The 14181-nt window shown below is 40.5% G+C and overlaps 1 protein-coding gene across 6 annotated transcripts in view; it reads left to right on the top strand.

Annotated features, from left to right (window-relative positions):
• SMARCAL1 (SNF2 related chromatin remodeling annealing helicase 1) overlaps positions 1-14181 on the top strand; it is a 41966-nt gene that overhangs the window by 19904 nt on the left and 7881 nt on the right. For all 6 annotated transcript variants that reach the window (XR_013922292.1, XR_013922293.1, XM_080346993.1 and 3 more), the window contains exons 10-13: positions 5042-5182; positions 10616-10834; positions 11628-11698; positions 13925-14027. Coding sequence is in view for 4 of the 6 variants with exons in the window: in XM_080346993.1 (XP_080203119.1) it covers positions 5042-5182; positions 10616-10834; positions 11628-11698; positions 13925-14027 (534 nt within the window). In the remaining 2 variants the exon portion in view is untranslated. The remainder of the gene's footprint in view (positions 1-5041; positions 5183-10615; positions 10835-11627; positions 11699-13924; positions 14028-14181) is intronic.

Here is a 14181-nt window from a genome sequence, read left to right as displayed (position 1 = left end):
TGTTTTTTCTTTCCAAGATTAGACTGGCCTGGAGACATGAATGTAGGAGAGGGAGTATACATGCTACCAATATCCATAAAACAGCAAAGCCCCAGGGGTGTAGATGAAGAAGAAACAACAAAATGGAAGTTTTTCACTGATCTGTGGTGGGATCTCTTGGGGGCCAGAGTGAAAATGATTCTACATCCTTTGACCAGCCAAAGTGCTGCATGGTCTTTGTTCTTCTGTAATTGCATGGAGTGTTGCAAGGCAGTTGAAACTGGGGAAGGTCCCAATGGAACATGGATGAGTTTTTTGGAAGCACAAAAGTAAGTTTTTAGTGAAGAACTGGGTTAGAAACTGAGAAATAAAGAGTTGTATCTAATCAAAGATTCCAGTAGCATGAAATGGTCCTATTCCTGTTGTGCTCGATATGGGCTTTGTTCCACAATGTTTGGGTAATATTCCTAATGTGATTGTTCCTGTTGAGCTGCTGTTCAGGTTAATAGCATGATGCACATCCTGATGTTTGCAGTGTTAAAGGTCTTTGTTTCTATTATGGAAGTCCAAATACATTGTGTGGCTGGAATCTAACACTCTTTGTGCTAGTTTTAATAAAGAGATGCTTAAAAATAATAGAGGGAAATAGGTCAATGCTGAAGGTAGAAGGTAAGGAGGGAACACAAAAATCTCCCTTTCCAGTGGGAAATAAATAGTTGTCTTTGGGGATTACGGATCCATATGGATTGCTTGTTGTCGCCTGCTGAGAGAAGGTACCTCATCTTGAAACTGGAGAAGCTGTGGACACTCAAGTCTACATCTTCAGATCTGCTCTTACCTTCCAATTTCCCTTCTCAAAATAGGGAAGTAGTGTGATTTGCTTCAGTCATAGCTGATCATTGCCATTTGATACACTTTCTCTGTCTAGATGTCACTTAAGAATAGGGAAAGGCATTTATATTTTTGGAATAACCACTATAGGATCATCTTATGAAATGCAGAGTCCTATCTATTTTACCTAAATACAGAAACTGACTCCTCAAAACAGCTGCAACCCTTCCCTTTATCAAATCTTCTATTTCATGAGGTGATTATCTCTGTTATTTTATGGCCACTGTCAGATTTTTTTGTTTCACAGGATAAGGTATTCTTATGCTGAGCAGTTCAAAATGACAGAGTAAGCGAAAACTAGGGACATAAGTAATTGTATACCCAGAACCAGCCACACTTAGTTAAAAAAAGTGTGTCAGTCTGTTAGCATATGGCAGAACTCATGCTGTGAAATTCATTTAACACAGAGACAGTCATTGTATGTTAATGAGGCTCTTCACATGCTCAATTATTTCTTTGTGGCATAACCCTTCCTCCTTACCTACTCCCCTTCAGATCAGTTGGGTGCTGAGTTTTGACCTTTAAGTGCCATCGAGGGTTACCATTTCATAAATTACTCTTTGACTTTCAAAAGTGACTTTTCTAAATGTTATCACAGCTGTGGAATTAATTCTTTCTGGTCTGTTGTGTGTGCAAGTCTAATGGTAAGGAGTTGGCCGGATGGTCACACTCAGAGTTGCAGTCAACAGCTCGGTGTCCAGGTGGAGACCAGTGATGTGTGGCATTCCTCAGGGGTCAGTGTCAAAACTGGTGCTGTTCAGCGTCTTTGTCAGCAATGTGGGCAGTGGGACTGAGCGCACTCTTAGCAGGTTTGCTGAAGACACCAAGCTGCGTGGTGTGGTTGACATGCTGGAGGGAAGGGATGCCATCCAGAGAGACCTTGACAGGCTTTAGAGGTAGGCCTGTGCGAACCTCATCAAGTTCAACAAAGCCAAGAGTAAGATGCTGCAGATAATGAATGGAAAACAACCCTGTGGAGAAGGACTTGGGAGCACTGGTTGATGAGAAGCTCAACATGAGCGGTCAGTGTGTGCTCGAAGCCCAGAGAACGATCATATCCATCAGAAGTGTGACTAGCAGGTTGAGGGAGGTGATTCTGCCTCTCTGCTCTTGTGTAGACCCCACCTGGAGTACTGAGTTCAGCTCTGGGTCCCCAACATAAGGACATGGACCTGTTGGAGCAAGACCAGAGTAGAGCCACGAAGATGATCCAAGGGCTAAAGCACCTTTCCTGTAAAGACAGGCTGAGAGTTGGGGTTGTTCAGCTTAGAGAAGGATAGGAGACCTTAGAGCATCCTTCCAGTACCTAAAGGGGACCTACAAGAAAGCTAGAGAGGCATTTGTCACAAGGGCAGATAGTGATAGGACAAGGGGTAATGGCTTTAGGCAAAAGGAAGAAATTCTTCTTTGTGGCGGTGGCACTGGAACAGGTTTCCCAGAGAATGTGTTGATGCCCTATCTCTGGAATTGTTCAAGGCTGGGTTCGATGGGGCTTTGAGCAACCTGATCTAGTGGAATGTGCCCATGGCAGAGGGGTTGGAACTAGATGATCTTTAAGGTCCCTTCCAACTCGAACCATTCTGTGATAATGCTACAAAGCTACAGTTTTCTTATGTTACTTAATAAGTGAGGGCTACAGAACAGGTCTCCACTAGTCAAGTCACTGTCAGAGTTGCCTTAAGCAGTCTCACAAGCAAGTAGCTGGAAGAACAGTCAGAAGGACACGAGAGAGAGGAGTGCTTCTGGGGAAGATTAAACTTCATGCCTAAGTGCTAATGAGCAACTAATGTTAGGTCTCCTATGTTGGAAATATGTATCAATTGCGTACAGATGTGCTTTTGCTAAAAAGTCCCAGCTGGTCACTGCAATCTTGTTTTCTGTGCTGCTACATTATTCTTCTATACTGTGGAAGAAAGAGAGTAAGCTCTTGCTCTTGACAGCATAGAAGGTTCAGCAGGAAACAAGGATTAAGCAGTGATCAGCTGAGACTTCTCTGCAGGAGTAAATCTTTCTTGGCATCTGTTCAAAATTAGTTGCTGTGAGAAACAGATGTGAATCAAAGCCATTTCTTTCATCTAGAATTTAAGTAAAACTTCAACACTCAGAAACTTGTCTTCCTAGGATTTTTTTTTCTTCTTTTCTCTCTTGTACTCCTCCTGTCATGGATTTCAAAAGTAAAAGGGACCCTTGGGATAATGGGTTAGGCCACCCGTGTTCCACACAATTTTCTGGAATTAATTTCTTCAAGTTCTTCACAGCTGTTGTGGGGCTAGTATCTTTGGGGTTTTTTTGGTTGTCTTTTTGTGTTTTGTTTGTTTTTTATTTTTTACTTCTCAATTTGTTTAAAGTAATTAATTATTGATGTATCACAGCCCTTGGTAAGTGCTTGCATTGGTTAGATACCCTACCTGTCCAAAATTAAGTTGTGCATAGCAAAGCAGCAGCTGGACAAGTTTAGAATCCAGATAACCTGTAACTTCATAATTCTCTCTTTTAATATTTGGGGAAAGAACCTGACTAATAGTTTTGATTACTGGGGAATTAGCATTCCAGCCTTGTCTCATGTAACTCCTGGGAGGCACTCTCTGAAAAAGGGGACGTCTTGGGAATGGCATTAAAACTTTCAAGACGGTTGGGTTTATGTTGCATTATTTGGAGGTTTCTTGCACATGTGAGACTGGCTTGTCTTGTGTTAATCAACAGATTTCTCAGCGTGGTGTCAGTTTAGTCCTCAAAGGCTTTGGCAAGTCATCAAATATTGTCTAGGTTCTGCTCAGTTGCCCTCCACTGGTAGCTTAATTTTAAAAGTTGACCTAATTTCTGCTTTATCATTTTGTTTCCTTGTGGGATCTGACATCTTTGGCCTCTGTGACTCATCCCTCTTGAGTAGCATCGGCACCTCTGTCTTGTGCAAACTAACTCTCACATTCTGACATGTCCAAAGGTTTGACATCTCTTCTTACTTAGTTCAATAAATATCCTTCTTTTTTAAAATGTTTATGGGAATTGTCTGATCCTGATGGTGATGTTATTTCCTTTTGATCTGTTTAGTAGGGATGGAGGGAGAAGGCAAGTCCCACCTTGATTACAGCCTATATATAAATATCTGATAAAGAGTCCTGAAATTAATTTCCGGTAGCTGATCTGTGAACTCTTTTTTCCACCAGATTTGGTGAGTGGATGAATCAGCTGAATTGATTTGGGTGACTGGCAGATCTCAGTGAAACGATAAAAGAATTTCATTTTCTTTTTCATTTAAATGTGAATGAGCTGTTGGTACAGATGTCACTCAAGAATCTCTTTGTTATTTTAATGGACCTGCATTAAACCATGCAGGAAATTACAAGCCATTTGTAATTTAACTACGATATGTGAATTTACAGCTGTAGAAATTCGTAGCTCTCATCTAATAATAGATAATAATGGAGGTATGAAGGTAGAAATGGATTCTGGATGCTTTTCTGTCTATAGTGTATTTTTTCCCTGTCTTTTTGGGAGCACTTACTTTAGATACAGGTTTCCCACCCCCTTCCTGTCTCCCCTACAACACATACTTTATAATGTTTTTCTTACATGATTTGTATTTATTAACTCATGTTCTAGCATTTAGCCAACTGTGCCTAGACTCACCATGGCTATCAGGTGGTTGTCTTCTGGTGCTGCTTCAGGCAGTTTCATCTTTCTCTCCTTGCTAGTCCTATTTCTCTGTCTCTCTTCTGCTTCTGTGAGGAAGACAGTCAGTTTATGGCTGGCTGTGGCAGGTTTATTATAACAGAGTTTACTTTGGAGGTGAGGATGTACCTGAAGAGTGTGTCACTTTCCTGTGACATCTGATGCCAAATGGTGAACCAGGCATAAGACATTGATGTGTCTAGTGGGTAAATGCCAATTCAGAAGGTACTGTCGTAAAAATTGATATCCTCTTCCCTTATAGCACGTGGATGATGGATAAGAAACAATATGGTTTGTCCTGCTTCCTAGAAGTTTTAAGCACTGTCCTTGAGTGCCTTCAGGCAGTAAAGGCTGAAAGTATCTGTGGGAGATGAAAGCAATCTTCCATTTAGTGTGCTTGGGCAAAGGCTCTGGGATTTTCTTTCATGACTGCAGATGATTCCTTAGCAGATTCTGCTTGTAAGCTGTATGATAACTATGCTCCATTTTGCGTTCCCAGGCTGCCAGGAGAGTGATCTTGCTGTCGGGAACCCCTGCCATGTCGCGGCCTGCAGAGCTCTACACACAGATCGCAGCTGTCCAGCCAGCCTTCTTCCCACAGTTCCACTCCTTTGGGCTGCGCTACTGTGATGCCAAGAAGGTACTTCAGTAGGGGAAGTGGCAGACTGAGACTCTGCAAACAGCTTTTCTTTTTTTCAAAATATAGAGGCTTTTTCTTTCCTTCCCTCCGTTCTGTCTGATCTTACATCTTTTTTGAGAATGCCTCACTGCAGAGAAATATTTTGAAAGATCTCAAGCTGAGAGGCTCTAGGTGCTGCAATGGTAGGCCCGAGACATGGAGGTAGTAATGGTTTTTGTTAAAATCTGCCCTGAAAGCCAGAGAAATAAAATGCTTAAAACTAAATAAATAAACATGGACATAGGTGGGAAGAGGAGTCTATTCTAATAAAAATTTGCCCAGAAAGTGTTCTAAATGTGGGGCCTTTAAGCAGCTGCAGTTTTGGCCTAATTGATTAACAAAAAAGTTTATAGTCTGCTTTAGTGACTGTTTAACAAAGTAAGGCCTCTGTTGCTTGGGATTTGGGATTTTATACCTCCAGGTAAGTAAAAAATGAAGAGTTATAGTCAGTCTTTGTATTCTACCCTCTTCTAATTCAGGAAACGGATGTGGTTTGGGACTGCTGAGTATTGTGTTGCCATAGATCCACTCAGCGTATCTTGAAAATAAATTAATTTATCTCTGCCAGCTGCTCAGCAGTGGTTTCAGCAGAGTCATTGAGTCCAACCTCTGCAAGATCTTGATTTTGCAGGAAACCTGCATTTGCCATGATGACAGGTGTCAGCTTTGCTCTCAGCATATGGGCAACTCAGCTCTGCAGGGGTTTGCCTGATGTACAAGGAGTCTTCTGTGTTGGTTGCATAGACACAGAAAGGAACCAAAGTTCCCCTGAGTTCTGATTTGAAACAAGAGCACTCTAACCTGGCTGGTCTTCCAGTTTCTCCAGGAGAAGCACGTAGCAGTTGGCATGTGGCACAGGATGGCTTGGCAGTGTGAGCATGGACCTGTAGTGCAGGAACTTGCTTACCCTGCCTTGTTCTTGAGTGATCCATTTCACTTCTTGTGCCTTATTTGCCATAAGACTGGGCAATAACTTCAAGCAGAGTGGTTGGAAACACCAAATGACCATTTCAGTGCTCAAAACTATTTGAAGAAGAGCTGTACATCATCAGTGTATGCCATAAAATAGTTATAGCTATTTGTAGGGTTTGTATTTGTTTTCTTTTCTCTGTTTGGGTTAGCTTAACACATGCCAAGTTTCCATCAAGAAGATTCCTATTGCAGTCACAAATAAAGATCTGAATGCTCACTTTTACTGACATAGCTAATGTAGTGCTGTTCCATGTATGTCCAAATATGCAAGATAGATGAACAATTCCTTGTTTTTGGTACTGATATGGTGATGCCATTGATTAAAGTAAGGCCATTTAGCGTGCAGGATCACAGATGCAGAGCTTGAGTGCTGGAAGATGACAGTGTTCATGTTAGCTAAGTGCCGCTTTCCTAGCAGAGGACACACTTACTGCTTCTCCATTCATAGTAGGAATCATATGGAGGGAGAGGGCCATGCTTTCTGCTGAGCTTCATTATCTTTGAAAGATTCCTATCTGAACAGTGTCCAGAATGTCTCCTAGGGGGAAATGAAGAGATGCAGTTTAATCTTGCTGGTTTTCTGTACTGAAAAGGAAAGTCGAATTGCAATGTGCGAGTCTAAATAGGTTTGGAGTTTCATAAACCCTTTAAGGGCAAAGTTCTGCATGACTAGCTGTTGCTTCAGTTACAAGGCATATAGACCTCAAGTAAGATGTTGAATTGGATAAAAGAAATAAAATTATTTTGCACGATCCAGGTTGTAACAGTGTATTCTGTGTAAATGAGTTTTCAACCTACAGTGAAACTCAGCGTGGAGGTCGCAGTTTGTCTCAGCTTCCCTTCAAACCCTCTGCGGGGTTTCTAATGTGGCTTCATTTCTGTTTGACCTGCCGCTACTAGACAGTCACGTTACTGGTCTTCTCAGTGCTCGCTTGGGACATCTTGCTACAGTAATGTCAGTAAATGATAGAGTGAACCTACAAATAATTTGGTTATTTAAAGAAGAAAAAAAAATGGGACTGCTGAGTATTGTGTTGCCATAGATCCACTCAGCAATGAGGAAATTAAAAGGTATATTAATGATTGTAGTTGTTTCCTCATGACTGTAGGGTGTCCTTCATGTTTGTTCTTACAGCTCGAACCTGAGATTGTGTTAAGAGTTACAACCTCTCTGAAAAACTGTTGTGGTACTGTTGCTGTCATTATTTAAATAGGTTCTTATTTCTGTCCTGAAAGTGACAGTATTGTAAGTGGGGATGGAATTGCACAGAAACAGAGAGGTTTTGCAAGGCTTTTGGGAAATATGTCAGGGTAAAAGGTGCTATGTAGAAATGTTTTGATATGAATAATAAATCTGATTGCATTCTGAGTTTAAAGAAAAATTGTCAAACCTGAACTATTCAATTTAAAACTAAAACTTGACTAGTTTGTTTGAAGAGAATAGATTTTATGACAGAAAATTGCAAATATGTGGCAGATGTTATTAGAAAAGATATAAAATAAAAGTTTATCATTTTGTAATTCAACCTCCCAGCATCTGTACTCCTAAAAATGCAGTGAGTTGAAATGTCACCTGCTTATTTACAAAATTCTCAAGTCTGTTTCCCAAAATACATGCTGTGGATTCATTTTTCAAACTAGGTGATGTTGACAAATATTAAATAATTTCTATCTGAGCACATGCTCTGAATTTGTTAGGGTTTGGCAGCTTCTACTAACACTGTAATAAGTTTACTGACTCATGTTAAATGCTGTAACACTTTGGTAAGAAAATCACAGTTGGATGCATTTGTTCTGGAATGTTATGGATCAAAGCCACATGTGCATTTAGGCAAATAAATGTCCCTCTTTCTTCTCTCTCTTCTTTTTCATAATAGGATATACTAAACTATATTTTAATAATTCCAGAAATAATCATCCTTTTTTATTGCTAGCCAGGTGCAGCAAAGAAGTAGCATGTTTCCTTGTTTGCAAACTGTTCCAGCAACAGTCACCATAAAAGAAGTATAGTAATGTGAACATACTATAGGGATTCTGCCTGTATATGCTTTTTAATATGACAGTAGATAGTATATTGGCTCTGTGCCTTGTTCTTGCGGTTATGATGATGTTACTCTTCTGAAATGAATTGTGCTATGTAGACACGAAACATATGTGTCACTTGTTCATTATGGAAGTGGAAAAACTTGGGCTGCAAGAGCAGAATGAGGTGGCTGGAGGAGAGCGTCCAGGCCCCGTAGCAGATCTTGCTGAACAGCCTGCTCAGTGTTGATCCTGTGAACTGGCTGCCAGTGCACTGAGCAGTGTGGGCAGGGGGCTCCTGAGGCTGAGTGCAGCACCATGTGGGTCCTTCTTGGTTCTGTACATCTGCTGTTCTGCTGGGTCCACAGAGCCTGAAGAAATGCAGAAAGGGGATACAAGACTGGGGTGCAGCACTGTCAGCTTTCATGCAGCATGTCTAAAACTGATACACCCAGGTTGACTTGAGACAGCTTTTTGCAGACCTGAGGGATGTATCTGCGTTGCACTCCTGGTTTTAGGGAAGCAGAGCAGTAATACCCATGTTGGCTTTCTGAGGACTTGGCTTAGGTCCAGGTGGGCTTATTACCTCTAGATGTGTACCAGTGTGCTGTTGTCAGAGCCAAAGTTTTAACTCTGCAGGAGCCCCACTGGCTTTGTATCTAGGTTTTTAATTGTTTCCTGCTTTTGTGAACCAAATATAGTTAATCAGATGGTACCATAATTATGTAGAAGTAGATTAAATCAAATAAGTTTTAATGGTGGTCATAGGTGCCAGAATCTGGTTCGCATCAGTACAACATAACAGGACAATCTGCAGTTCTATTGCTAGGTCTCAACCTCAAGTAGGCATGTTCACTTCCAGATTTCAGAGAGGTCATAACTGCCTCTGAGTAGTTTGATTTCTCCTCTTTCTGTCTTATAGGGATGTTCTCATCCCTGCTCTGTCAAAGCACCATCCCGTAATATAGTCAGTAATGTGACTAACTTCATGACTGGTATGATTTATTTTTTGTCTCATGCACTGTACAGGAGGACGAAGGATGTAGTGAATACTTTGGAGCTTTTCCCTATTTTACTTCCAGTTCTGTGTTGTATGAGGTTTCTCTTGGGGAAGGAAAATAAAATAAATATGTATTTTTTAAGGTTAAATCTATTTTAGCAATTAATGACATGAGAGTGGAGCAGCAAATGAAGGGGATTGATGCTGAGGCTTCTCACATCTCCATTATGTGCAATTCAGGAAGATGTATGTATCTATATGTAGGGAGTTACTTTGGGTTGTTGTTCCAATACCACAGCTGGTATTTTTGGGTTTTTTTGAGCGACACTGCCAGTAAGTGAATTAGAACTGTGAGGAAGATTTCTTTCCCCACCTCCTTGGTTTTCAGTATTACTGTAGCTATATTGCATATTCTTATTTGTGAAACTTCAGAAGAAAGATATTTCTTTATCCTTTAAGTCTGCATAAAAACCTTACTTGCCTCTTGACCAAAAGCAAGTTGTTTAAAGATGTTTCTTTTGGGGAATGTACCAATTTGATGCCATTGTGTGTCAGCTTAATTGTTCTTTCCTGGAGAACAAATGGTAGGCTGTGGGGTTACTAGTAGGAGAAGCGATGAGCTGAGACATATTGTCTGCACGCAGGATCTTGGAGGATGGGGCAGGTTTGGAGGCAAGCGCTTCAAGGAGGAGTAAATGAAGAGTTTGTTCAGAGGAGCTTTGAAGTGTGATGATGCTCTGAAGAGACGATGCTTGGAGTCGTGTATTTTCAGCCACAGTTTATGGTTTGCTTAAGTCTGAGCCAAACATGGTAATGGCAGAAACAGCATTTCAGGAAGCAGATCAAGAGACAGGTCACAGTGGAAAGCAGGCACTTGTGACCTAGTATTTACTGGGCATGTCGGATAAGTATGACATCCCTATGAAGACATTTGGGTTGCGGATGTTTGTCCTCATGCTCTTAGAGAAGATTTTTGTGTGTGTCTCTGCTTAAAACTGAGGTGAATATGTGTGCGTAGAACTGCAGTGAGTTCTGTCAGCCTGCCTAAAACTGCAAGTGCAGAGCAGAAATGCCTGGCTGCGTGAGGATGAATGCCGGGGCACAGTGCTATGGCAGGTGTATCCCCACCATTCTGTGTGGTCCTCCTTCCTGGACCTCCTGTTGCACTTGTAGATAGGAAAAAGGAAAGTTTGTTAAAAAAAACAAAACAAAACAAAAGCCTTCTCATGTTGGATGGATTAGTTTGTACACTTCTATCTTATTGCCGTTTTTGTCAGATCTCCTTCCTACTGACCATTAAGTTCTTGCTTTGTCCAAACTCCCTGGAAGCTTATTCAATTCTTTGATCACCTGCAGACCAGAAGACTCAGTCTCTTTTAAACTGCTTTGATCTTTCCCAGATGCCATGGGGTTGGGACTACTCTCGATCGTCCAACTTAACTGAACTGAAAATTTTGCTGGAAGAGTCCATCATGATCCGACGTCTGAAATCGGACGTGCTTTCACAGCTTCCAGCGAAGCAACGCAAAGTGATTGTGGTGGCTCCTGAAGGCATTAGTGCAAAGACCAAAGCTGCCTTGGCAGCTGAAGCAAAGAAGATGGCCAAAGGATATGAAAGTGTAAGTCTGAAACTATTTTCACAATTAGCCATTGGTATTTCGTGTGCCTTTATTTCAGAACATTAGTGGAAATACAGTACCACGAGTTCCAAGGAAGGTCAGAACCACACCTCATGTGAAGGCACAGTGGAAGGCTGTTGAATGTACAGTTTTAAATGAATGTACAACACGATCAAAACAGCTCAGATTTTCTTTTCCTTTTGATTTATGTGGTCTACTTTGTCCTTTGGTGTGAAATAGTTTCTTCTTTTTTGCTCTCTTGTTAGTCCTTTCATACCTCCTGCCTCTACTTACTTTTGTGTCTTGCCTTGTAATCCCATTCACCCTACAACACAGCCCTGTTGAACCCGTGTTGTGAACATACCAGTAGCCAAAAATGTGAAAAGTGTATTTTTTTTAATTTTTTTTTTTCTTGTGCAGGTGACAAATGCATGTTCTAGGCTCCTAGGTTGCTAACACTGTTCTGTAAGAACTTAGGAGTTTTTCCTTGCCATTTTGGTTGGGAAAATGCTTTCTCAACTAAAAGTACTTTTGTGATATGCTTGTCATCCAGCTTGTAGGAGTTAAGTAGGAGGTAGGAAGGGAGGTGTCAGAAATAGGAGTGTGTGAGTATCTGCCATACCCAGCAACAAGTAAACAACTTTCCCCTTCAGCCCCCCCTTTGTTGTGCACTTTTAGGCTGTTTTTTTCCTAGCAAAGTGTTTATTTGGCAGCAGCAGACATCCCAGATCTGTAAGCAAGGAGGAGAAAAGGCATTTCTGAGATTCACATATATTTATCTTTCTCTCTGCAGAAACAACAGGAGAAGGAAGCTCTTCTCCTCTTCTACAACAGAACGGCAGAAGCTAAAATCCACTCAATCATGTAAGCTGCGTGTCACTGCTTCATTCTTGCCTGGTAAAATGTGGTTTTGTGCTGAAAACAGTGCCTTAGAGATAACAGTGCAGGGACATGAAGCATAGCCTTAAGCCAGCGAAGAAAAAATTGATTTTAATTACAGTGCACTAAACGTTTGCTTCTCTCAGAATTCCTAGGCTGAAGAAGCCTTCTGATTTCATTCCATATATGGATCTAAACTTTGATTTGAACCATCTAAAATTACTTGGCGTTTGGGACTTGGATAAGTTCTGTTGTCTGGACCCTATTTCAGTTTAAGAAAGGGGGAATAATGAAACTAAAAGTATCTACAGACTTTGAGAAAACAAATGCTGCAGTCCTGCTGCAGCAGGATCCCTGAGCCTAAAAGCTTGTGAAATGGACTGAGTTTTAATTACAGGATGCGCTGAGGGCAGCTCAACCTCTACTGAAGTTCTTGGCTCTTCCAGAAATCTCACATGGGACCTCAGTAGCAGAAGTTTTCTATCATAGGTGTACTTTTAACTCTGTTGTCCTTAGGAATGCTTTTCTTCTGTGACTTTCTGTGCCTTTTCGTCCTTAGCCTTTCTGTTGAGACTGCAGAGGAGTTGCTTTAGGGTCACATAGCAAGACTTATTAAAAAGTAGTATGCTAATAACATGAAAACAGTTTACTTTTCCGCAGTCCTCTGAATGTAGGGACCAGCTGATGTGCACTGTGTGGTTTTGTAGTTTCAGATCTTGCTGCAGAATTTGCCTGTTTGGCACAGAATTGCACTTCAGAGTCTCAGCACTCATTTCGGTAGAACTGTTTCTTCCTCTTATGATAGTGAACATTTAGAAGACTTTTTGACTTTTATTTCAGTTGCAAGTGTGAACTGAATATAAAACCATGAAGCACTGTTTACTTGACTCTCTGGTAGGAACTAGTCCATTTTTTTTCTGGAGTTTAGTAGCATTTAAAATACCACTTATTATAAGCTGCTAAGCTACAGTACCATCTAGTTAATAGTACTGTCCTACTATCATTGGCACCTTCCATGTCTCACTCTTGATGACACTGTCTTCCATTGTTTCCATTGAAATGATTAGCTATTTGTTAAATGGAATGTAGGTGTATGGGAACGACATATAAAATAATATGTTGACATCTGCTTGCTACACTGAATGCTCACATTGATATTTGTTTTTATTTAAAATACAGCATTCCCACTTCTCTCCCAGGTTTCTTTGTTAAATGATATTGTCATGTAGTTAGGATCTGAACATCACAGACCCTGGGAGCTGTCTGCAAAGCACTGATACATCTTAATATAGTGCTGGAAATCCTGCTCAGTGTTTTCTGACACTTGCTGCTGACCTAAGCTGTGTTGTATTTAGTAAAGAACTCCATATTCCTGATCTTTGCAGCAACTTTGCTATTCCAAAGGGAAGATGACATTTTTATCATCTGTTCTGATGGCTGTTGCTATACTTAGTTACAAATTTTAGGCTTATAGGTGTTTTTCAGGCTCCAGTTGACCTGATTGTATCACAAGTTACTACATAGAAATGGATTCTGTAGTTCTGCTGTTAGTCCATGGCAAAAGCCAGGTGTTTTCATTTAATTAACACTGTTTAACTGCCTTTAAAAGGAGTCTTGTTACCTTTCATTGGTTGTTATATGCATATGGATAATTTCTAGAAATAGCTGATTTATTTAGGTTGTTAAACTGTAGTAAATTGTCAGTGTGAACCTATGCATGAAAAGCTACTTCAAGGATACTCTGATCTATGCATTTGAGATCTTTTCTTATAAAATAAAAATAACCCCAAGTAAACATTGAAAGGATAATTTTATACAGATTATTTTAGATTGCAAAAGTTAGAAATACAGAAGGGTGAATGAGATTGTCAAATAAGTATAGATGACTTCCAGTTGATTGGTCTGGGATATCATGTTTCAAGTAGGATATAATAAAGTGATTCTTTATGATACACAAGTATAAATGTAGGCAGCTGTCCAGCTGTGGTAAAGAAAAACGAGTGGATTTTCCTGCAGTGTCTTTTTTAATCTGTAGGAGACATGACTTGCTACTTGCATTTTACTGCAACTTTTGATGCTAGCTTATTTTCTAGATTCTGTGTATAGATGTGAGCAGTACCTTTAAAATTTGTTGTGAGCAGAGCCTGCATTCTCTTAGTACATAATTTATAAAGTTTGAGGGTGTTTGGGTTTTTTTCCTCTTTCATGTAGAGAATACATCCTGGAGTTACTGGAACGTGGGAATGATAAATTTCTGATGTTTGCTCATCACAAGATAGTGCTGGATGCAGTGGTTGCAGAGCTGGAGAAGAAAGTAAGTAATTCACTGAGTCGTCTTAACTTTATCGCTATTCCAGCTTCAAAGCTGTTTAAGAGCTCCCTAGAGTTATGGCCGATCAGATAGTTTATGAAAGTTAGTGGCAGAGATATTTTCTGCTTGCTGTGCTTCTAAATGTGCCCTCACCAAG

Source organism: Nesoenas mayeri (genome assembly GCF_963082525.1).
Source record: "Nesoenas mayeri genome assembly, chromosome: 6".
Lineage (NCBI taxonomy): Eukaryota > Metazoa > Chordata > Aves > Columbiformes > Columbidae > Nesoenas > Nesoenas mayeri.
Note: the sequence above shows the minus strand (reverse complement) of the source record. Positions and strands in the feature narration are given on the sequence as shown.